Raw genomic sequence first — 24,410 nt, 5'->3', positions numbered from 1 at the left:
GCAGTGCTCTGACGCACAATGAACCCCTAAGACTGCTGCTTGTTCAGGCCATCACTAATGAGACTGGAGCTAAAAACAGCGTGCTGTGTGTCTACGAGAGGGACATCCTTTCTGTCACACACACATGTTCTGGGCAGATGCTTATTCACAAACTTGCATCCATGCACGTATGCAACAGCTTGAAACCACCTGTGCAGTTTGGGTTGCCCACAATGCATTCTTGTCCTTAGAAACAAATTATAATTAAGATCTCCCTACAGTGATTTAGTGTATTCTGACTTGATGATACAAGTTATGTTGCTAATACACCAGAATGAGACTGAGTGTAAGTTCTTCCTGTTTTATTAGAGCAGATAAGAGTGAGCTCATTAATGGCACAGCATGACTGCATAAACATTATGCATTCAGAATTAGACTGTAATTGCTGGTTGCATTTTGCTTCCTGTGAAATATTGTGCAGCTCTCAGTGTTTACAGATAAATAAACTGCACAGAGGTTGGATAAAGCTGATCAGGAATGGTTTATATCTATGGATTAGATTCTGGGATTGCTGTAGCCATAATTCATTAAAGCAATGGTTCTCAACTAGGGGTCTGGGGCCCACTATAGAGGCCTCAGCAAACTTCCAATGAACTGTTATTATTATGTTAAAGTAATCCAACTCTAATCTAAATTAAAATGCACACATAAAAAACACATGAAATCATATCTAATCAAAAAAACACAAAGTTCTATCTACTTTCTAAATAGATGTTATGGGTCTACTGTGAACTATTCATCTACAGGCCTATGTTTATTTTTTATTTTTTAATGTTTGGACCTCGTAATGTGAATTTCCAGTGAAAATGACAGGCTTCTCTGGTGGCATGTGCCGGGCTTCTCCAATCATTTAGTCTGTTTCATCTCTTTAAATCGACTGCAAGCTCGGATTCTGATCTGCCGTCATCAAATCCACAACCGATTGATAGTTCTTTTGAGATCATTTGTTACACTCTTCTGTATCTCACGATAGAGAAAGATCTGTTGCTTCCTCTGTGACTTTAAATCAGTATTACTTGTCAAATAGATCTAATCTTTCAGTCAAGGAACTAAACACATTTCCATCAAATTTTCCAATAGATTTTTATTTCTCATAGATCTTTTCAGATCCTATTGTGCCCTGTCTCAGTTACACCATTACAATAATTATACTGTGTTCTTCACGTCACTTCTCCAAGTGCATAATTTATCTAAATAAAATATATCGGTTACGGATTACGCCACAGAAACTTTAGTCGTGATGCAGGCTGAACCAATGCCATAACAGTGCTAATCAAGTTTAATAGGTTGATCTGGACTGTCTGGCTTCAGAACGGATGCACTGCGAAACGAAAGTAGTCTGATAATCAATTTGTTTTGTATTATTGACATGCTTGTGAAATTTCTTGTTTAGTTTTCTGGTTCAGTATGTTAGTTTGCATTTGAAACCTGATTTTCAGTTCACATAACATTTCACAGGAGGATGCCATGTACTGCGAGTTTTCTGCAATGTGTAAGTACATGTAAATATTTCAAATGTTTTGCATCGATTTCATCACTGGTATAAAAAGTGTTACACTGAACTTTATAGCATGTGGTGGAAGTGAGTGGGTGACTCTGGGCACAATTACATAATGACTATGACTATTGGCAGACTTTTTTTTTTTTTAACAAAGCACAACTGTCAGCTCTAATGGAAAGAATGACTCATGAAACAGTCTGAGATTTTATTGCAGATTGGAATATATATAATCAGACGATGAAGTGTCATCTAAAATAATCTGCTTAAACCAATCAAACTGATTTGAACAATTTTTATTGCAAAATCACATGCTTTTTGCTCATGTAGACGTCAGTGTTGTGTACTCATAGGGGGACAGGTTTGAATTCATCCTGTGTAATGTCCCAATTCCAAGTCCCCTTTACCTCCATGTCTTTATAAAAGCAAAAATCTCTCTCTGATAGTCTGAAAAAGAACAGATAAATGTGACACTTTCAGAAGGCACTTGATTTCATCCAAACATCAGATTAGCTTGAAACTCCATTGCAAGCTTTGATCCTCTAGAGGAGTTTGTTGTTTTCAAAACTTGATCACAAACAATAAAAAAATATTGAAGCCAGTAATTCATAATAACATGCCAAGAAAACCACCTAGTTTGTTTTCACCCTCTCCGTCTGTCTCTTCCTCGGATGCATGGGTGGAGGCAGATGGCTAAATTAAACGATGAAAGAAGGTATGATTATGCAACTGAATACAAAAGGTGTGAAAGTCATATTTAGATGTATGTGTTTATTAAAGACAAGAAAAAAAACAATATCAAGATCAGAACACCGTTCAATAAATAACAGACCTGTGAAACTAGGACATATAGTATGTTTTCCAAACACTATCTGGGACTGTTGACGTCTCTTAATATAACACACACCCCCACATCAAACGCATATCTGCTAACAACACTTGGAACGCTTTGAAAGACAAAGTGTTTATCGTTTCTATTTAGTGCACAAAACATGTCTGAGACTGTCGATATCTCCGAATGTAACACACACTTCTGCTTCAAACACATATCAGCTGAAACACACTTGGAACGCTTTGAAAGACAAAGAGTGTTTATCATTCTATTTAGAGCAGATGACAAACCTCTTTATCCTCATGTCTCACGAGAAACGAATACATCACGTTTGTCCTTTAAAGCACAAAGGACATGTTTGCACTGATTGTGTTCAGTGTGTACAAGGCCATCTATAGTGATAAAACACACTGGATTCAAGCAAGCAAGGATTAAAACCTTGTAGCTGTAAGGAAGCAGGACTGACAAGTGTATTTTATGTGACTTAGTAATTTGAAGTGGAAAGAATGTAAATGGCTTGTGAAGGTTACCGTGTCCAGCATTGACAATGGAAACGCAGATTACTTCAGGACACTGACCTTACTAGTGAAAACAGATTTCTATTTTGCATTTTTTATAGTTCATTATTTTTTATTACAATTTATATTCAATAATTTCAGAGAAAATTTTAACTAATTAAGTCATTTTTTTAAAAGGTATAATTTTTTTTTTTTTAAGAATGTCTTATATTTGGTTTATTTATCTTTTGCTATAATGACATTAGTGCTAAAGCTCAAACTTCACAAGTTTGTAAACACCAATGATGATCCATGATGATCCAGAGAGCATCTTGTGTGTCACTGTATGACATCTGGTCATATGTACAAAGGAGTTTACAGTGTAAAGGAAGCGTAGCCCTATGATTTGATAAAAGACAGAAATAGTGAAGAATCTTACATATTTGCACATAATCATTAAAGCATCTGATTATTTACAGGTTTAAATGGGATTTTAAATCACAGGCCCCACTATATATGCAAAGAGTATTTCAATCCCATTCAATCTTTTTCGTAATTCCACAGAACATGACACATTTATGTGTGCATGATGCAAGTCTTTGAAAAATGACAGAGAAAAAAAAAAAAACGAGAATAAACAGACTTCTCATTTTTCTTTAATGATCTCATTCAGACCATCAATTCACACATATGGACGAATACACATCTGTGTTTCTCTGTGGAGAAGCTCTCCCATTGATGACGTTTTGCAACCATGAAAGAGCCTTTCTGAACCGTTCAAAAATGCTAAATCTATTATTGAAGACTTGCATTTTTCATTCAGAAGGCACTTCTTTTCTTCTGGGCCCATTATATTTCTCACATAGGCCTCTACGCCACTTCTGCCACATTTAAAGCATAAAAGATGCATTCAGTCCCGACTTGGTTTCTAAGGAAATGGTTTTATTGGCTTAGTATTCTTGGAGTCGAGCTCTAATTTAAACAACGCAGACTCTGTGCTTCAGGTATGTTTTAATAAAGGAACCTGCATGCTGAATCATCAGCTCATTATGGGTGAAAACAACTCCATTGTCAACATGAGATCGCTTCAGTCACAAAGTACTTGCCTGACACCGAAGACAGGTCAGACATAAACATTCTGGTTTTCTTGATAAAGTGGATCGCAAACATATGAAGAAAAAAAATCCTTTATTTGTTATTCTTCTCATGAACTGGTCAGTCTGACGGAGATTTATTTTATTGTTCAGTAAATCAAGGTTTGAATAAGAGCTTTCGGGAGCTGGTGTGACAGCTTTCATCTTAGCAACATAACGACACCTGAAATTAATCAAATTCGACCAGTTTGTGAGAATGTAAACGTAGATTTAGTATAGCCGGAAAATGATCCGTGAAACTTTTGAGCAACAGGCTAAATTAGTGTGTCAATGTCACACAAAGGTCAATATTTATAGTCTCAAACAGTGCCACTGTGTCACTGGACTCTATTAAACAAACTCTCCACAGACGTCTAAAAATCCTCTCTGATCTAAAATAGACAGAAACTGCTTTCCAGAGGTGAGGTGTAATAAAGTAGGCCAAGGACTGCCACAGAAAATAGACTAAACACTAAAACTGGCCTGGATCAAATCAGGTCTTTGAGAGAAAATTAAAAAAGGAGGTTAACTAGAATCTTCGAAGTCACGGGTGTCCCTGGGGGGTAATGTGAGGAACAGGCCCCATGTGCACTGATGAGTGCAGGAGACTCAGTGCTAGAGGTGCAACGACATCATCATTTTACCAGACAGGACACTCATGCAAACGCTATAGCTGGCATATTTATCAGTGTCAGTCAAAGAAGAGAAACTGTGTTTTTTTTAGCAACGGACTGTAATGTTTCAGTAATTGTAGTATTCAGGGAAGATCATGTGACTAGATAAATCATTTAAAAAAAATTACAGCCTAAAAATGGCAGAAGAAACACCTTGGCTCTGAGCATTTTTTTTAGAACTGGAAATAATGCAACTTAATACAATGAACTGCAGAACTACACGTATAGTATTGTTGCACTGCTACTGTTGACTTCTATATGATATGCTTATTGTGTTTAACCAGCATTTATAAGTAACTTTTATAAAAGCATCTGGTAAATGATTAAATATAAATTGAAAGGAAGTCTTTGGCAGCAGGTTTGGCCTGAGACACGATCACGTATCGGCAAGTGTGTTTGCTTCAGCTGCAGGTCTAGAGTGTCACAGAACATGTTTTTGTTTTCAGCTGTTCAGTTTACTGAGAACTGATGGCAAGAGCTTTAGTAAATCAGAAGCCATCCATAAATTTAACACACTATTGTTCAAAAGATTTTGAAAGAAGCCTATGCTCACCATCGCCTCATTTATGTGATACACTAAAAAACTGTAATAATGTGAAATATTATTTCAGTTTAAACTGACTTTTCAGCATCATTACTCCAGTCTTCAGTGTCACATGATCCTTCAGAAATCATTCTAATAGGTTGATTTGCTGCTCAAGAAACATTTGAAAATGGTTGTTGCGTAATCTTTTTGCTGAAACTGTGATACTTAAAATCATTCTGTGATGAATAAAAAGCTCAAAAGATTTGATATGGTATGAATAATTTTTTTGGTAACAATTTCAAAATCAACTGATCAATTTAATCAATGCATCATTGCTGAACCCAAGTATTAATTTTCCAACTTTTGAACAGTAGTGTAAATGTTAAATTTAAAGGAATAGTTCACTTAAAAATGAAAATGCTGTCATCATTTGCTCACACTCAAGTTGTTTCAAACCTGTTTGTATTTCTTTCTTCTGCTGAACACAAAGGAAGATATTTAGAAGAATGTCGGTAACCAAACAGTTGATGGACCCCATTGACTTCCATAGTAGGAAAAAAATACTATGGAAGTCAATGGGGTCCATCAACTATTTGTTACCGACATTCTTCTAAATATCATGTGTTCAGCAGAAGAAAGAAATACAAACAGGTTTGAAACAACTTGAGCGTGAGCAAATGATGACAGAATTTTAAGTGAACTATTCTGTTAAGACTTATGAGAATGCCGCCCCCTGTGGGTGAAGAAAATACATGAATTATAATGCATTTTAACCATTTATTTCCTCTTACACACAAACAACAGGCAGATAGAATACCCTTATTTGACAAAAAGCAAACACACAAGTTTCTGTCTTCTAAAAGAAACTATGGAACTGCAAGATTTACCTGAATAAAAGCAAACTTGCAGTGTTTACTATGGTAAAAACTATAAATGAAATCTTGCAGTCAGAATGAAAGAGCAGCACACACATTTTAACCTGTTACTGACAGGTACAGGAACATACGTTAGTATGTTCAGTGCATGATACAACACTCTATATTACAGCTCTATTCACCCATTATTAGCATCGATGATGACATTAATCAGGCTCATATATGAATATAACGCCGATATGAAAACATTTATACTGTAAACTAGAGTATCACTTCAGGAAATAAAATTTAGGTAGTTCTGGCCTTAAATTTTGTTTTAAAAGTAACTATAATTCATACTAAAATTGTTTCAACATAGCTGGATGATTGTTAAGTTTGAGAAGAAGGGTTTTGGATTAAAAACACCAAAATCTCTTCTAATGCAATGTGTCAGACAGATGGGGAAAGGCTGCAGGCATGACCAAAAAAGAATGTGAAAGAAATGAAAAGCACATTTCGAGTTTGATTTCCACTTTAGTGAGCGATCATGGCACCAAAGCAGTGTATGCATTAAAACAGCTTCTTGTTACACTTTGCAAAAGGAAAAAACATCCTTCATCATCATATAAAACATGAGGCATCCTCAAAACTGGCTTACAGTCACACCCAGCCCCACATCACACATGCTATTCAGATTTTACAGGAACATTTACAACCTGCCTGACACAAGCAAAAACCATGTACTTCCTGAAGATAAACCACACAAATTATGAATTCAAACTTATGTTGCTGAACCACATCGGTCTTCTTACACAATATACACTTCAAAAGTCTGTGGGGTAGAAGGGGAAAAATCACAGAGCGCTAATTACAACAGAATGCAATCCGAAGTCTTCAGTGCACATGCACACACACACACACAATAAACCCTTTAAATAGAACCGCGTCTTGTTTAGTCTCTAAACGGAGGCAAAAATACGCATGTATCGTAACATCAGATCACTCATCAAATCTGCTTCAAGTATAACAGGGTTGTATGAGGGAACGTGTAAGGCAAGAGATACACTTCTACAGCTCCACATCTACAAAATAACAGACTGGAACTGGGATCCTTCAGGAATCTTCTGTAATTTCATGGCTTGAATAATATGATGTGATTTTGAAATTGACTGCACGCTTGTTGATAAAGGATCTGAAGATACTAATGTCCTATTAAAATTAACAAAACAATGATGGTGAAACAGGAAGTAGTGCTTAGATTTCACAAAATCTATGATGGAACGACAAAGGCTGAGTGATCACTGATCTGCTGGGTATAAAGGCTATCCTTATGGACCCTTATGTGCGCACACACACACACGCATTATAAACTTTTGTTGGAGTATGTATGTGTGTGTGCTGACGAGAACTGCTTCTTTTCCTTCCAGACGCGTCACAACAGCGCAGCATTGTGGAAGCACTGAGGAACGCAGAATAACTCCTTTTATTCAGAGGCTTTATGGGGTTTCCATGGCAATGATCCACAGGCACAGGCCTATTGACCCAGTAGAAAAAAAAGACTTAAGAACATAAAAGTAGTTAAAATTCCACAGTCATGTTTTATTCTCTCGGCTTTGTATCTCAGACTGAAACTTCAAACCAGAGGGAAAAAACATCCATGCAGTTCAGCCTTACATAGAGAGTCTGCTGAGAAGGTCTGGATAATAGATTATTTCCTCATACTGATGTCATCATCCTTCAGAACGAATTTCTTCCTCAATGCTTCAGATATCAGAGAGGCAGAATCTTCCTCCCTCAGTGAGGTGCACCCACGGTTATATCTGAATACAGTACAAAATAACATTATTCAACATATTATTTATTAATAATAAAAAATAACAATGATAATAATAATTATAGGTATTAATATGCTATCACTATTCATTAAAATAATAATTATACATTTAACACGTAAAACTCAATTACATTAATTATTAATAATATAAATAAAATAATAGGCTTCAAAACACCATTAATATCATATTAATAATAATTATTGTAAATATAAATCAATAGCAATGATAAAATAATATATATTATGATTATTGGTCACAAAACAACACCACCATCTATATTAATGAATTAAGAAATATTTCTAGCCCTTATGGTTCAAAAGTTTTTAGCATAAACGTGAGCGCAACTTTGGACAGTTGGTGGCGCTAGAGAGATTGGGTTAGAGACTGTCCTCTAACTGTGTGCCAAATTTCATAACTTTCCTGCAAGCGTTTCTATGGGCTGCCATAGACTCAAAATAAGTAGAATAGTAGTAGTAATAATATAATATTAATACAATAAAGAATATTAATACAAGACCTTTACAGAAGAATGAAAACACCCCCCACCAAATTTCAGTGTCAAGCTGGTGTTGAAACAGCGCTCACCTGTCCTTGCTCATCTTCATGCGGTTCATGTCTTTCAGGATGTCCATTACATCAGCAAAGCTTGTCGATTTTGAAAGAGACACCGTGTCCTCCTCTGGCTCCCGAAAGTCCATAGTAGGGTGATCAAGATCAAAAGTTGCAGATGCTGTCATGGAAACTGGCGGCACAGGATCAGGCACCAGCTCTGACACCTCCTCCTCTTCATCCTCTTCCTCCTCCTCTTCTTCTACCTCTTCTGTGACATCACTAATGACAAAGGAGGCTGTGGGAGCAGCCTGGTAAGCAGCGGTCTCAAAAGGAGCCATGGAGAAGCCCACACTAGTGTCGTCAGGGGACAGCAGGTCAGGGGTGATGGGGTTCGAATCTGAAACGGGTCAACATTTTTATGAAGCACTACAATTTAATTAATTTTTAATTTTGAGTCTAAAGCCATATACATCTTAAGTATTAACTTGCCAATGTCAAAAAATTAGAACCCAAGAGAAACTAAATTATATAGAATGAAATGATTTAGTCAAATTCTCAACCTGATTCTGAAGCAACAATCTTGGCGATCTGGGCTCGGAGTCGAGTCAGCTCATCTTGTAAAGCTGTGGTGCGGTTTAGAGCGGTAACGCCTGGTTTCCTCAGGCCCTCGACTCGCCTGCCTTCTCGTCTGAAGTTGGGCACAGACGAGTTCCTGTGCATGATCAGCAGCGGTGTTGGCCTCCACTCATGCCTCAGGGGACGCGTGTCACTCCTGACAAACAGCAAGACGGCATTGGGATGAAATTAATTCATTTAATATTTTAGTGAGGATCCAACACTAAATTCAAATTCTGCTCTAAATCCTACAAAACACCATCAAAAAAGCAGTCAAATAGGAAATCTGGTGCACTAGCATGACAGACTTACCTCACTCTGGCATATGTCTCCTCCTCATCATCTGCAATCCAGGCGATATCTGCCAGCGTAGGCACCAGTGGACCATCCAAAGAGCGCATTGGAGGAAGGCCTGGGAGTTCCTGAAGAACACAAGCAGAAAACAGCCATTCCTTTAGTCATTTTTGACTGATTTCATTTTTTTTTAAATAAAAATGGTTTCCTCAATCTTAGTTCATAGCTTGGGAATTTTGTTTAGACATTCTAAACAAACAAAAAATGGAGTCATCATTAAAATAAAAAGGTCACACCAACCATAGGAAATGAATGGGAAAGACCCTAATGCAGAGCTTTTTTTTTTATTAAAATCCATATATCAGCCCAAATGTTGAACAAACACATACGTAAATAAAGGGGCAGGATTATAAAACATTTAGAGTGCAAAAACTCACACACCGACCCATTTACTGCAAAACTTATGTTTCAAAATGATTTTTTCTTTTTATCCATTTAGGATAATGTTTAAATAAATATCCAAATGTATATTTCCTAAGCATAAGATCTCAAATTCTTGTGCAACGGGTGGATGCAGAGGACACTTCAGCCATCTACTGGACCATTACTGTCAAAACATGATTTTCACCTGACATGAAGTCATGTTATACTTCTGTTTTCACCATATGGCAGCAATGATTTACAGACAAGGCTTCGATTAAGCCAGGATTAAGCCTTAGTTTAATTAGGACATTTAAGTAGCTTTTTTAAACATGCCTTATAAAAAACATTACTGGTGTGAAGTTGCATACACCAGTGGAAGTTGCTTTCAGTTAAAACAGCTCAAACATGCATTTTAATCTGTGACTAGCTAAAGACTTGTCTGTGAAACCGGGGGTTTGTTTCAACTGTTTATGTTTATAGAAGTGCAGATTTAAATAAATGGTAAATAACATCTAGATGATTATTTTTAGTAATAGATGATAAATGACATCTAATGACCTAAAATCCAAAATGAGCAGCATATTTTTATTGTTACTTCAGGGAAATTAGTGTTATAACATTTCATAAAAAAAAAAAAACGTGACACTTTTTTTTCCTTCTTCGAAAATATGAGGGTTAACTTAAAACACTTTTCAATCTTTAACTCAACCACCTGATGATCTGGGTGCATGAAAGCATATGCTTGTTTATATGAACAATGTTTATTCCCATACCTGGAAACAAGCCCTGGGACAGGGTTTAAGAGGCAGTGTAGAACCAATTCGTCTCACCACACTACGAGTTGATCCATGTGGTTTATTTTGCCAAATAGGGATTACCTCCTAAAGAGCAAATAAAAAAAATAAAAAAAGAATTAAAAAATATATATATAAACACTGATAGAACATAAAAATAGCTCTTTTAGATGTTTATTTACTTACTGCTTCTGTCTCCATTTTTCTGAAAGTGTAGAAAGCACTGCAGCCTTGGATTTTACAGTGGTGTTTTGATTATTATTATTATAGCACACTGATCATGTTCATCTGGGACGAGGGTTCCTTAGCCTTGAAAAATTAGCAAGAAAAACATAAAATTAAAACAAAAACATATTCTATGCTTTATGTGCAACACCACTGTGAATGCAGATCAAGAGATCATGAGCACAGAATTGTTTTTTTAGTTGCTGCAGACTGATTGCCTCCTTTGTGTTAGTTTATGTAAATCAAGTGAATAAAGTAAATAAAGCGTTGAACAGTGTAAGCAAAGGTGTTTTGATGACCCGCAATCGCTCTATAACATAATTTATCTATATACGTAATAAATTAAGAAGTAAATGAACTGATAAGTTGAGCACTAAAATTATAAATAAGAGTAAAAAAATGAAAATGGGAAATTAAATGAACAGACGATAATGCTATACGTTATGCGGTAGAAAAGAGTAATTGTGAACATTAACAACCACAATAAAACATCAAATGTAAACAAGGAGGTAAACAAATCAAAGGCGTCCTGTGACCCTCATTCCTTCTTTTAGCATCACAGCTAACAACCGACCTCATAACGTCCTGCTACTAATTATGCATTTAGAAAACATATAAAACATACCGTGTGTGGTCAGATTAGTTCGGTTTATTTTTTCTGCACTGGTGCATATTATTATGGTTTATGTGATGTGAACGTCTGGCTTCCTTTCTCCCTGTTCCGTTAGCCGTTTAGCAGTTAGCCCAGCGCGCCCCCGGCTAATTTTGCAGGCGGTGCATGAGTCGGAAGTGCGTGTAAAAACATCGTCCTGTACAAAATAAAAGTAATCTTGCACACAAAGTTAAAAATATACCGCTTTGAAACCATTTTTTTATATACATGTAAATAGATTTTATTTTTTATATACTTACACAATTGTAAATACAGACGCATTTGGTTTATTTAAACTACTATATACATAAAAAACAAAATAAAAGTCACCTTGCAGATGGAAGTTAATATTCCTGCTTGGCCAGACTGCATCGAAGCAAATGTAGATTTAGAAATTCAAATATTTAGAGGGAGATATTTTCAGCTGGTACATTCTGCAACGATATTTCGACTGTAATTGGGAATTTGAGCGAAAGGGAATTGTAATTGAGAATTGAGCGGTCCTATCTATTATCTAATGAGTGACAGATTCACTGCAGAGGCATCAAAACACATGACAGTGCATCATGCGGAGCGTCCCGATCAGCTGGTCGTTATATGGGATCATTAAAGACCACGGTAAGATGAATGCACATATTTGGTGATTTTCGATTATTGTAACTCAATTTTAGTGCCAAGTTTAGAGAAACACATAAAACATGAGCACAATGAGTGGTCCATCAGTAGATAACGTTACTGCTTAAGAATTTTAATCGGGAGAGATAATTATGATCTTTCAAGGATTCAGAAAAGATATTGTTTATTAATACTGTATATATATATATGTATATTAATGTGGATTCTAGACACAGAAGTGCGACATTGTGATGCATTTGGGGCCTGCAGCAGCAGCACTATCAACAATCCACATCTTGTACTGTGTTTTGGGCTAGATTATTGCTTCGACATTATATGGCTGAATTCTTAAAGCAGCTGTGAGCATCTGTTGTAGATGTTGTTGTTGTTGTTGTCGTTGTTGTTGTTGTTTTTTTAAATCTTAGATGAACCACATAATTACTGGACCTGGCTATTTGCTGTAATATTGTGCTCAAGTAGGCCATTTTGCATGAATCTGTGTCTTTTGTTAGAATGTATGCATTCCCTATGTGGACCGAAAGAGATCGATTTGTTTCTGTCAACTAAGCTTTATTGGCATGATTTTCTATCCTTACAAAATTGCTGAAGCATATACAGAACATAGTAACTGAAGTATTAAAATAGTACAGAAAATAAAATATTAGTAAAAAAAGAGATACAATGAATGGTAAAACTAAATAATAAAATAAAAGATATAACAAAATTATATAATATTTATATTGAAATATATTTACTTATCCATAATACTTGTGTGTTTGTGTGTGTGTATATGTATGTATGTATGTATATATATATGTATGTATATATATATATATATATATATATATATATATATATATATATATAAGAATACAATGAGAATGCCTTGTGCATATAAAAAATGGTTTGTAAAAAGTAAACCACCCATTACAGACTCTTCTTCTCATATTTCAGGTTTCCTGTAAAGTGCAGAGAATGCTGATGAGGATGGAGAGAAGGAAGAGGAAGAATTCCAGATGCCGACACAGCAGTGAGCAGTCGTTCCATCACTGATTCCTGTACTGGAAGGGTTAACTTTTTTTGACTGGTCAACTCTCAATCTCAGAAGTGAGACCTCATGGACCACAGAGCTCAGAGAGACAAGAGCAGGGCCAGCTACTTTGGAAATGTTAAGAATAGGTAAGGTTTGGTTGGGACTAAAGGGATAGATGAAAAAGAAATCATTAATGTGTAGCTTAAGCTCATAAAGAGACCTGTGTCATCTTGTCTTTAGACTGGGATCAAAGCTGCCGGCTGGAATTTCGCAGCCTCCAGGCTTCATTACCACTCAATGTTCCTTAGGCGCTCAGAGTGTGCTGGGGAACAGTGTTGGGCAGGAGTGTGGCAAAGGAAATCACCAAATCCGAAACCCCAAACTAAGACAGTACTATCTAAAGGGTAAGTGAATGACCATCAACAACGATTGACAATTAGCTTCTGATTTTTTAGGCACCTAACTACACACCTATACAGAAATAGTGTTATAAAGTTGCTTTTATATTATGGCACATTAAGTTAGAAACAGAAATGAAATTCAGTACTGCATAAAGGGTTTACACTACCGTTCAAAAGTTTGGGGTCAGTAAGATTAAAAAAAAAAAGAAGAAGAAGAAATTAATACTTTTATTCAGCAAGGATGCATTAAATTGATCAAGATCGAAAACTTAAAGTGACAGTAAAGACATTTATAATGTCACAAAATATTTGTTTCAAATAAACTTTCTATTCATCAAAGAATCCTTAAAATAATTGATCACATATTCCACAAACATATTAAGCAGAACAACTGTTTAACACTGACATTAATGTTTCTTGAGCAGCAAATCAGCATATTAGAATGATTTCTGAAGGATCATGTGACACTGAAGACTGGAGTAATGATGCTGAAAATTCACCATTGCCATCACAAGAATAAATTACATTTTAAAATACAAAATAGTTATTTTAAATTGTAATAATATTTCACAATATTACTGATAAATAAATGCAGCCTCAGTGATACTGCAATGTAAAGCCAATCTTGGAGTTTGTACATATACTTTGAAAATCCCAACTGACATTTTTTTAAATGGTAATGACTCACAAACACTGGTTTAAAATTACAGTTCCTGCTTACTAAACATACTCAGTGTGTTTGTAGTTTAAACAGCTGAAGAAACAAACTGAGAAACAAACACATCTGCTTTCACGCTAGTTACTTGTGTGTAGTTTGAACTGTTTTTGCATCTATCTTCATAGAGGCGGCATTTCCAGTCAAAGATCCAATAACGAAGATTTTGGAGTCATGCAGAAACAATGAACACGGAGTGAGTAAAGTTTTTAAGCTTATTTACACACTCTATCGCCTTCAAGTTCCTGTTGATATATGATAAAAGTCTCCATAAATATAACTGCCAACATTGTCATACCTTGCTGTCATGTACTGATAACTTTAGAACAAAGGTTACTGAAACACCCCATGCTGTCTTGTCAAGCTTTAAAAGATCTTTAATGAAACTGTTTAATGGATAATTCAAGGAGAACATGGAAACTTTACAGCAAATATAATGGGAGAATGTCGACTGCGGAGGCTTTGGTAACTGATATTTTATTATTTAAAATTAATTAATAAACTAGAAATAATAATCTAGGCTAATTTGACGGCCCAGCCAAATGTTTCTGTTCAATATCAAACTGTCTTTCCTTCTCATTTTTTAAAGTTGATGTCCATTTAGTTTCTTGTGTACAGTAGGTAATATTGTTTGAATTGTATTACACAGAGACAATACACAACGTCTGTCGTTATTCAAGCTTCACCAGATGAAATGTGTTACAAGAGCATAAACAAGATTCTTAGTTTGACTTTTCTGATATTTGGAAACAAACTGACATTAGTTTGCTATGAAGTGTGCTGGGTTTAAACAGTTTCAGAATAAAAGACTGGGCTGTTTGTTTAAAGATAAATCTATGCAAATCATTAGATACCACTACCAGTATGAGTAATACATGTTATCTACCATTATTTGCATGTCTGGAAACAGTTGTCTGTAGCAAAGCCATAGGGAATGAAGAATTTGGAAAGAGTTTGGACGATCAGATATTACACTGTGCGCAGAGTTCATTGATTTGTGGAAGATTTGTGGAACAAAAAGAAGTCCACCTTTCAGTTAATGGCATGAATAAAGTCAGAAATAGAGGTCAGAATAGTTTTTGCAGAGGTTTTCTTTTTAGGGTGTCCCTATGTACTTTTAATTATGCATATTAAATCATATGTATTATACTTAATTTTATTATACAATGCCGTTCAAAAGTTAGATTTTGTTATGTTTTTGAAAGAAGTCTCTTATGCTTACTAAGACTTAATTTATCTGATCAAAAATGCAGTAAAAACAGCAATATTGTGAAATATTATTTTGTTTTCTATTTTAATATATTTTAAAATGTAATTTATTTCTGTAATGTCAGTTTTCATGATTGGGCCTTCAGAAATCATTCTAATGTGCTCTCAGTTTAGTAACTCACAGGCCCACAGGTAAACACTACAAACACTAGTCTTTACTGTTTTAATCATGTTATTTAAAAGAAAGTTGCAGTTAATCTCCTATTAACTTTTATTCTTATGTATAAGATCTCTCGGGACACCTGGAAGACAAACATGACAAAGGAAAATAATCTATGACAGGAAGTGACAATGTCATGTGATCCCATTTGCATGAATTATGCATCTTTGTGATTAGCTAATAGTTCCTGGGTGCTGTGACTAAGTCCAGACATCTGATGTCACAGGGCTATGAATAAGGAAATGAGAGGGTGTACAGCAGTGTGGAAAAAAGGAAGGGAAGTGAAACTGCTCTCAGTGTGACAATGTCTTTCATTATGCACCACCTCAAACAGTTATCCAAGAGCAAGGTCTCAACTTCTACGGTGACAGCTTCTGACCCACATCCAAGACAAGAGCACAGCCTTGATCCTGCGCTCAACATTGGTGTTGTGGGAACTGCAGCTCTTGTGTCTCCTTCCACGGATGCGGAATATGACAAACTGACGGTGAGAGAGTAAAAAATAGTGTGTTTACAAACCTTGGTGCTTAATGAATTGTGGTTTAAATAGTGAACAGCCTGACAAATCTCAGTACAGCTCGTTTGTAGCATTAATTCCAAGTTTAAGCTATTTGTGATGCCAGTCAAACTGTAATGTAGTGACTCACAACGGCTTCTCTTCTACTGTTTTGTGTGATGTTTATCTCTCGTAGGATGTGGAGGCAGTTCCTTTACCTGATGGAAATGTGTGTCTATTGGCTCTTCCATCTGAATGCTCTCAGGGGGAGGGGCCAACCGCAATGTCTTGCCTCAAACTGTTCTCCCGTTACATCACAGACAGAAAGGTGACAATGTTAGGTTTATGTTACACTGTTTTATATTCCCATTACAGTTCATAAAATGCAGCATATTCAACTTCAGTTCTGACTCACCATTTTGCTTGTCTCACTAGGGTGTGGTCTCTGGAATATTGCTGGTGACGTCCAATAAGATCTTCTTTGACCCTCAGAAGTCTCACCCACTTGTTCAGGAGAATGGCTGTGAAGAATATGTATTCTCCTGCTCTGTGGATGATCTTGCCTCAGTGTCCTTCTACACAGATATCTCTCACATTCACTTCAACAAGACCACATACAGGTACTTTCTGCTTCACTGCTTGGATATATATATATATATATATATATATATATATATATATATATATATATATATATAGGGCTTGACATTAACAACCGCTAACCCTCCAAATGCAGGTGGATATTCCTACTAGCCACTTTGGCGGATTGAATTTGATATAATATACATTTTTCAAGTCTTTTAAAAAGGCATCTGAAATAATAAACTAAGTGCAATCTAGTGTTGTCAAAAATATTGATTTATCGATACTGAAATATCTGAAACTCTTCCGCAGAATAGATACACAATGCAATCTGTGCATTCTTGCTCTCTAATCTCTCCGACAGCGAGTGACACACAAACCCACGTCCCTTTAATCACTCGTTTAATTTGCTTCGGGTGAATATTTTTGGTGTTACAGGGCTTGAATTTTGGCGTGGGATTGTGCATATTGAGCATAATTTTACTCATTCCAGCAGATTTTGTGCTCAAACCCAAAGTGCGTGCACATAAATACACCATAATGGCTATAGAAAACAGTATAATGGGTCTGTGCGTCAGGTTTTAAAGTGACAGCAGCCTAATACACCTGCTGCTAAATTATGAGATAATATTTAAAAAAAAAAAAAAAAAAAAAATATATATATATATATATATATATATATATATATATATATATATATATATATAAAATGATCAATTATAAATAATATAAATTATTAATTAATACAAAGCAAATAGTTGAGATTAACAGAATAAAATTTTTATATTATCAAATTTGGTGAATGTACAAAAATTCATTACATTTAACATATTTCATTCACCAGAAGTTTAACTTTGACAGCCCTGAAAATACATTTTGTAATATACAATGTAATTATATAATGTAATTTGTAATAGATAATGTGTGTGTGTGTGTGTGTGTGTGTGTGTGTGTGTATGTGTATATATATATATATATATATATATATATATATATATATATATATATATATATATATATATATATATACACATATACAGTACATACTGTATATACACACACGCACAAATAAAAGTGACAATTTGTTGCAGACCCCTCAGCACCCCCCAAACAACTGAATTTTGGTTGTTAATTAAACAGTGCAAAGAACTAACTTTCCCATCATTCATTGCACATACAGCACAGACACACTGATCTCATTTTTCTTCCAGATGTAACAGTTGTAAGTCATCAAAGAGCAAAACAAACAGCCACAAGAAAACCCGTCAGTCAGCATTAGAGGCCATTCCCGCTCCTGTGTCCTCCGTTTCACATGATCTGACAGCGACTCCGGATGCTAAAGAAGAGGATGAGGTAGTTGGAGAGACTAGGGACATGCCTGAAGCTGAGAGGCAGTCTGGGGGAATGCTAACATCTGCTGCTGCGACTTTCTGTTGTGGAGGACCAGACAGTGTTCAGAGAGGAAACAAAGAATATGAATTCCGAGACAAATCCGAACAGCGGTCATATTTGGAAAGACAGCTGTTAGGTAATCAAGATTTTTACTCAAGAACTTTGACATTTAACTTGTACTGACAACTCTTTTTTTTTTTTTTATCAGCTAATCCACTTAGTTATCTCTCTTCACTCATTAGGTCCTTGCACTTCTACATCTAGTAGTGGTGTAAACGGATCTCTGATGTTTGTGAGAATTCGACAGAAACTGCAGCATGGGAAGAAAAGGGCTTTCTCTAAACCTAAAATTCCTTCAAGAGACGCCTGGTTCACCATGCAGCAGGGAAGGTACTTAAGCCTTACCTAGACTACACAATAAACAGCAAAACATGGCAGAATGTTTTAATTAATATGCTGATAATGTTATAGTACAAGTTACTTCATCTCACTTTCTTGTTCTTTTTCCCTTTCTGCCTTTGATTTTGTGCTGTAGCTCAGACGAGCTATACGCTTACATGAGCCAGCATCGACCGGACCTGTGCATCCTGGAGGGAGGTGAGGAGGATGAAGCAGAGCATGATGAAGAGGATTTTGTGCTTCTCGATGATGAGGAAGAAGAGGGGTCTCCACGAGAAGGCCAGGCCGGAGAGGACTGGGAGGTCAGTTATTTTCTAAATGTATGGATTAAACAAATAAATTGAGATAACACACGCCAAGAGAGCAGGAATAACAATCGAACTGAAGTCATACAAAGAAAAATGCCTGTTTTGATTGGAATATGCAGGGGATGTTTCTCGCTCACTTTAATGATACTAAAACTAAAACACTTTACATTTGTAAATACACACATGGTAATTTAACTGGTCGAATATGCTTAACAATATTCATGGACTTGTGGCTGTCACTTTTGATCAATTTAATGACCCCAAGCTTTTGAAAGGTAAAGACATTTATAATGTTACAAAAGATTTGTATTTCAAATAAATGCTGTTCTTTTGTACTTTTCTATTCATTAAAGGATCCTGAAAAAATATATCATGGTTTACACAAAAATATTCTGTTCTATTCTATTCTAACTGTTTTCAACATTGCAGCAACAAATCAGCATATTAGACCAATCGGATGTAACGCAATGCATTCTGGTTAGAAAGTTTGTCCGCTGCCGCGTCACAATCACGTGTGCCATCAAAGTACCGCGAGAGCAAGACGAGACCAGCCGCCTCGGTCAGGTGCTACAGCTGGCCCAAATCGGCTTCACGAGCTCTGATGACGACACAGCAGTTTCGTGTTTATTCTGAAACATTCAGCTCAGGTGATGTTCAAAAATTTGTGTTTTAAAGTAAAAACTCTTTTCATCTAACCTTAATGTTATAGTAAGTCATGTTTATCAAAATAAAACTGATAAAAAATATAGATCCACTTTATTGGTATTTAAATAGTATAGGCTTATGTTGAATTTTATGCTTGTACAGATGGCGCTGTATAAGCAGTACATAAAGACTTGAATGAAAAGTGTTTTTGTTGCTTCATGAAAACATCTAAACGTCTATGCATTTGACAAATATTGCATCTAATGCAGTTCATATGTGATAAAGTGCACAAACACCTCGCGAGTGTCACGAGAAGCAGAAAGTGTCCAACTTCGGGTCTCCATTTTTAACTCTTACCTGCCCACAACTGGCAGATGTCACCTATTGGTTGGTGGAAGCCTAGTATAGTTAGACTCAAACACACCTAATGATTTATGAAGGATCACATGACTCTGAAGACTGGAGTAAATCCAGCTTTGCCATCACAGGAATAAATTACATTTTAAAATAGATTAAAATACAAAACAGTATTTAAAAAAAAATCTTAACAACCCCAAACTTTTGAACAGTAGTTGAAGAGTTCAGATGCAAAAGCCTTTAAGTGCCATCTGAAATGTTCTTCTAGAATGATCATTTTTATCAAACTTGTATATTTAAGTAATTTCACTTAAATGGCAATGAAAATTACCTATTATTGTCATTTAAGTGAAATTATTGAACTTAAATACGAGCTTGATAAAAATGATCATTCTAGAAGAAATTTTCAGATGGCACTTAGAGGCTTTTGCATCTGAACTCTTCAGTTTAAGTCTTCATGTGTTTACTATAATGTAAATATATATTTTAGCTTTATCTGTTACGTTTTAGATTTTGTGGTTACTGCATTAACCTTGAGTCTTAAATCATATTTTCCCAAATATGTTAGTTAGGGAATTCATATAATATGAATAAAGATGTTGAACATTCATTCAAGGTTTTCATCTGTAAAACTTCAGTTTGGATTGGAAGTGCTTGTCTCTTCAGCTCAGTTATTGGCAATTAAAGTACTTGGATGAAGAGACCAGTCATTTCAATCTTTGTACGAAAAAGCGCCACAAGCCGTGACTGTCCAAACCCATAGACAGTATATAAACGTCCAAACCTGGTCCAAACAGCAAACCGTCGCGCGCGACAGTGACGTCATCGCACGCAGTATCGCGCGCGTTGGCTCCGCAAGGTTTCGCGCGTTCATTTTTTTTACAGTCTGTGACGTTTATAGGTCTCCATACTCTCCAATTTTCGCGAGAATGAATAATTTCGAGAAAATAGTGGCGGACCAAGTCCGCCGACATAGGTGCCTCTATGATCGGAGTATGCGCGATAATACTGACGTTCAAATTATTAATAATGCATGGCACGATATCGCCGCCGCCACGGGAACAGACGAGGCAGATTGCCGTAAAGCGTGGAAGAATTTAAGAGACAAGTTTGTGAGGATCAAGAAGAGGGTCTACACAGGAAGCGTTGATCCAAGTCCATACCATGGTCCATACACGATCATGACAGAGCTGGGATGGTTATGCCAATTTGTTAAACATCGGGGGAAAGTCTCAAATGTGAAGGTAAGAAACACAAATGATGTTTGTTTTTTTTAATCGCTAAATGCATAAATGCATATATTTAGGCATTTATTGCATGCATGTTGCTATGTGATCGCCGGAAGAATAGTTCAGCCCTAGAGATAGAGACGACACTTTCTAACGTTTCATTCTAACGTCACTCTTCCTTTCTTTAACGTATTGACGGATGTTACGGTGTTCTCAGGCTAGTGTTGCATAGTTCAGTGGGATGGGATGCCCTACACTTTTTATATATCAATAGTCTGTTTCAGTAAGATAGTAATAAATATTTGTACTTCTGTTTCATTGTGGCTTTAATACTAAAGTTGCTTAATTTTGCTAGAAGGGAATGAAAAATATAGTGGTAGATTGTATACATGTTTGTAAAATATACCCATTGTTTAGTACGTTTACAACATCTTTTAGACCTGAATGTAATTATTGTTTCTTCATATAAGGAAATATATAAAGTGGTCTCCACTGAGGAACAACTGAAGACAAACAGCTTCCTAACCTCTCCGGCATCAGGAACATCAGAAACATCAGAGACTGCGACTTCTGCCAAATCTCCACCCCTGTCCCTCATGCCATCATCGCCACCTCCCCCCACTCCATCCATTCTTCCACCCTGTCCATCACCCAAACGCAGCTCCTCGCCCTGTTCAATTTCAGCTTACCCTACCCCAAGCATCTCATCCTGTTCCAATGCCTCACCATCTTCTACTGACTTAATGCCTAAGAGAATGTCTACCGCTGATGAAGCCTTACTGAAGATACTGGAGCAGCTGGACTGGGAGAGGGAGAGGGCCATGCAGCAGGACACTGAAGATTTCAGATTCGCTGCCGTCATTGCTGACATGCTGGCAAAAATTGATCCTCACCGGAAGCCTGAGGTTAAATTCAAGATCCATCAAGTACTGTATGAAGCTGTGCAAAATACCCAAACATAGACAGCATCATGTTTTCACTGAGACTATATATATATATATATATATTATTTGTTTTATCTTATTTCACAGATGTAAATGTTTATGTATATAAATAAAAACTTAAATATTCAACTGGAGTTTGATTTTTATCAATGATCCTTCAGAAATCATCCTATGCTGATTTTCTGCTCAAGAAACATTTCTTCTTATTATCACTGTTGAGAACAGTTGTGCTTTTTTTATAAACGGATAAAAAAATTCAGGATTCTTTGATGATTTTTTTTTCTTTGACAGCATTTATAGCATTATAAATGCCAAGTTCTGTTATGAAACAGTACACGAACATGTACAAGCAAGAGTTTGTTGTTAGTCACCAGCAGCATACACTCAAAACCAATGTTACGTATGGAGCAGAAACAAAGCAACCTCGGCCTGTTTTCAGACCTTCCCGCTTAGGTCTCTCCAGCGCTGGAAAGCTTTTCTAATATTAACGCAGGTCCTAAAGCTCTTGCTTGATCATAACCCTTCTTTTTCCATCGATATTCCTCTGACCTTTTCTGTTTTGTAATGTCTCTCAGCCATCTCTCTTTTAGCAGTCTTTCTTGAAATCTCCCTCTTGCTCACTCTCTCTCCTACCCCGTCATGAGTGGACACACCCCCTACAGCTGATTGGCTAGAAGTTTGTTGTGTTGCTTGGTCTGATTCATTTTCGACAGTTTTTCAGAAATTGTTTACTGCACCTTTAAATAGCTGGTTAGCGTTCACTATAGCATTTTGCAGCATGCTTCCAGAGTTCCTCTAAAACCCTCCACCTTCCCCAGCTCCACCTGTACACATCTGCTACGGGTAATTTTATATATGCTATTTGTGCAGCAGCAGTGTCTTACATGCTCACAGCAGCGTATCAGTGTATGTATTGGCAGTAGCAAGTTCCTGTACTAATAATCTACAACACCACCAATAATCAACAGCAGCATAGCAGATCTATTTCTTTTGATCAATTTAATGCATACTTGCTGAATAAAACTATTAAAATCCTACTGACCCCAAACATTTGAACGGTAGTGTATGGGTTGGTGAGTCATAAACATATTGTTTCTGTACAGATGGTGTCAGTGGAGGAGAGTGGGCTGAAAGCTTCTGTCTCTACTGAACCAGAAGGTTTGAGTAACATACTGAAGCAGAGTGTCATACTGGATGCCCAACAAGTTAGAGAGGTCAGTACTCACACACTTCAGATTCAGTATACATTAATACTTATGAGTCATGCAGTTTTGTAAAATGAAGACCTGATCTCATTCTGGTGGCCCAGTGTGTGTAATGCGTAGTAAAACATGTAGCATGCGTCTTCTCTCAGATCTCGAGAGAGCTGCCTCCACGTACCATCGGACGCACGTGGCAGCTGTCCTACAGCACGGACAAACACGGGGCAAGTCTCAAGACTCTGTACAGAAAACTCAGCACTACCGACTCACCTGTGCTGATAATCATCAAGGACAACAACCAGCAGGTCATTATTTCACAGCTGGTGAAGTGGACAGCTGAGGGTCAAGGGTCACTGTTCAATTGCAATATTCATTCCACTTGTAATTTTGACCCAAGTTGGACGTTTTGGTTTCGTAAAGGTGTATTGTTATTTGAGTGGTTTTAATTTCCCCCTCAGATTTTTGGGAGCTTCCTCTCACATCCTCTGCATCCTAGTGAGGCATTTTATGGCACTGGAGAGACCTTCCTGTTCCTGTCTCACCCACGCTTTAAGGTACACATAAAGACACATTTGAGCAAATTCATTATCATTGAGAGAAACGACTGTAAAGGTTTATGAGATCAAATGAAATTCTTAATGGGAATTTCTTTTAAATACCAAGTGTTTCCGATGGACTGGAGAAAACTCTTTTTTCATCAAAGGGTATTTGGACTCTTTTGCCATTGGAGGAGGAAGGTACATATTAATATTCTGCACGATGCCTTTATAATGCAGAGTTGCATATTTCTTGTCTTTTATTTTAGACTTGCAAGTGATTTGTACAAGTAACTTCATTTTTGTCTTTCATTTCAGTGGTCACTTTGGTCTGTGGGTGGATGAGAGGTTGTTCTTGGGCAGAAGCAACCCCTGTTTCACCTTTAATAACTGCAGCCTGTCTGAGACAAACGACTTCACAATTTTGGATTTGGAAGCCTGGACCTTTGGCTGATAATATAATCATGATTTAGTGGGAAATATGGCCATTCAAATTAACTATTCGATCACATTTTACTGACACCGGTAAATGAAGGGAAAGAGACCCTGCAAACTGTGAATATTCTTCCTGAAGTGAAGTCAAAGGAAGAGTTTTGCACCGATGGATGAAAGCTCACCTATCATCTTTACCACCATGATGAAAAAAAAAAAGCCTGTTTCGTCTTGTGATTAAGATGCATTTGG

The 24,410-nt window shown here is 36.5% G+C and overlaps 3 protein-coding genes across 4 annotated transcripts; 2 read left to right on the top strand and 1 right to left on the bottom strand.

Moving 5' to 3' along the window:
* Positions 1-5,962: 5,962 nt before the first annotated feature.
* On the bottom strand, positions 5,963-11,564 carry mtfr1l (mitochondrial fission regulator 1-like). The gene is made up of 8 exons (XM_084097708.1): positions 11,417-11,564; positions 10,753-10,875; positions 10,546-10,653; positions 9,368-9,477; positions 9,001-9,212; positions 8,474-8,837; positions 7,728-7,873; positions 5,963-7,587 (listed from the first exon to the last, which is right to left on the bottom strand). The coding sequence occupies exons 2-7, from the start codon at positions 10,765-10,767 to the stop codon at positions 7,762-7,764; spliced, it is 921 nt and encodes a 306-aa protein (XP_083953834.1). The 5' UTR covers positions 10,768-10,875; positions 11,417-11,564; the 3' UTR covers positions 5,963-7,587; positions 7,728-7,761.
* Positions 11,565-11,771: 207 nt separating this feature from the next.
* LOC311071897 (oxidation resistance protein 1) lies at positions 11,772-24,395 on the top strand. Of its 2 annotated transcripts, XM_084096483.1 has the most exons (16): positions 11,774-11,870; positions 11,972-12,061; positions 13,013-13,237; positions 13,332-13,495; positions 14,336-14,403; positions 15,971-16,123; positions 16,329-16,460; positions 16,568-16,752; positions 17,926-18,242; positions 18,349-18,496; positions 18,642-18,807; positions 23,092-23,202; positions 23,343-23,495; positions 23,649-23,744; positions 23,854-23,927; positions 24,045-24,395. In XM_084096483.1, exons 3-16 carry the CDS (start codon positions 13,176-13,178, stop codon positions 24,178-24,180), a joined length of 1,965 nt encoding a protein of 654 aa, XP_083952609.1. In that variant the 5' UTR covers positions 11,774-11,870; positions 11,972-12,061; positions 13,013-13,175; the 3' UTR covers positions 24,181-24,395. The 2 variants fall into 2 exon arrangements, with proteins under 2 accessions (XP_083952608.1, XP_083952609.1); XM_084096482.1 differs by having other exon boundaries at positions 11,772-12,061.
* Positions 20,559-22,110, top strand: LOC311071900 (uncharacterized protein). The gene is made up of 2 exons (XM_084096487.1): positions 20,559-21,059; positions 21,515-22,110. The coding sequence occupies exons 1-2, from the start codon at positions 20,745-20,747 to the stop codon at positions 22,004-22,006; spliced, it is 807 nt and encodes a 268-aa protein (XP_083952613.1). The 5' UTR covers positions 20,559-20,744; the 3' UTR covers positions 22,007-22,110.
* Positions 24,396-24,410: the final 15 nt, after the last annotated feature.

The sequence above is a fragment of the Abramis brama genome (assembly GCF_963993115.1).
Source record: "Abramis brama genome assembly, chromosome: 21".
NCBI lineage: Eukaryota > Metazoa > Chordata > Actinopteri > Cypriniformes > Leuciscidae > Abramis > Abramis brama.
This window is presented reverse-complemented; position numbering and strand designations above follow the sequence as displayed.

Excerpts from the sequence above, each read along its gene's own strand:
- LOC311071897 (XM_084096482.1), top strand. The coding sequence starts at position 13,176 with ATGGACCACAGAGCTCAGAGAGACAAGAGCAGGGCCAGCTACTTTGGA. Across the intron at positions 23,496-23,648 it reads TCAAGGACAACAACCAGCAG|ATTTTTGGGAGCTTCCTCTC; the intron begins GTCATTATTTCA and ends TTTCCCCCTCAG. Across the intron at positions 23,928-24,044 it reads TTTGCCATTGGAGGAGGAAG|TGGTCACTTTGGTCTGTGGG; the intron begins GTACATATTAAT and ends CTTTCATTTCAG.
- LOC311071900 (XM_084096487.1), top strand. The coding sequence starts at position 20,745 with ATGAATAATTTCGAGAAAATAGTGGCGGACCAAGTCCGCCGACATAGG. Across the intron at positions 21,060-21,514 it reads GGAAAGTCTCAAATGTGAAG|GAAATATATAAAGTGGTCTC; the intron begins GTAAGAAACACA and ends TCTTCATATAAG.
- mtfr1l (XM_084097708.1), bottom strand. Across the intron at positions 9,478-10,545 it reads GTCCCAGGGCTTGTTTCCAG|GAACTCCCAGGCCTTCCTCC; the intron begins GTATGGGAATAA and ends TGTGTTCTTCAG. Across the intron at positions 8,838-9,000 it reads GATTGTTGCTTCAGAATCAG|ATTCGAACCCCATCACCCCT; the intron begins GTTGAGAATTTG and ends GACCCGTTTCAG.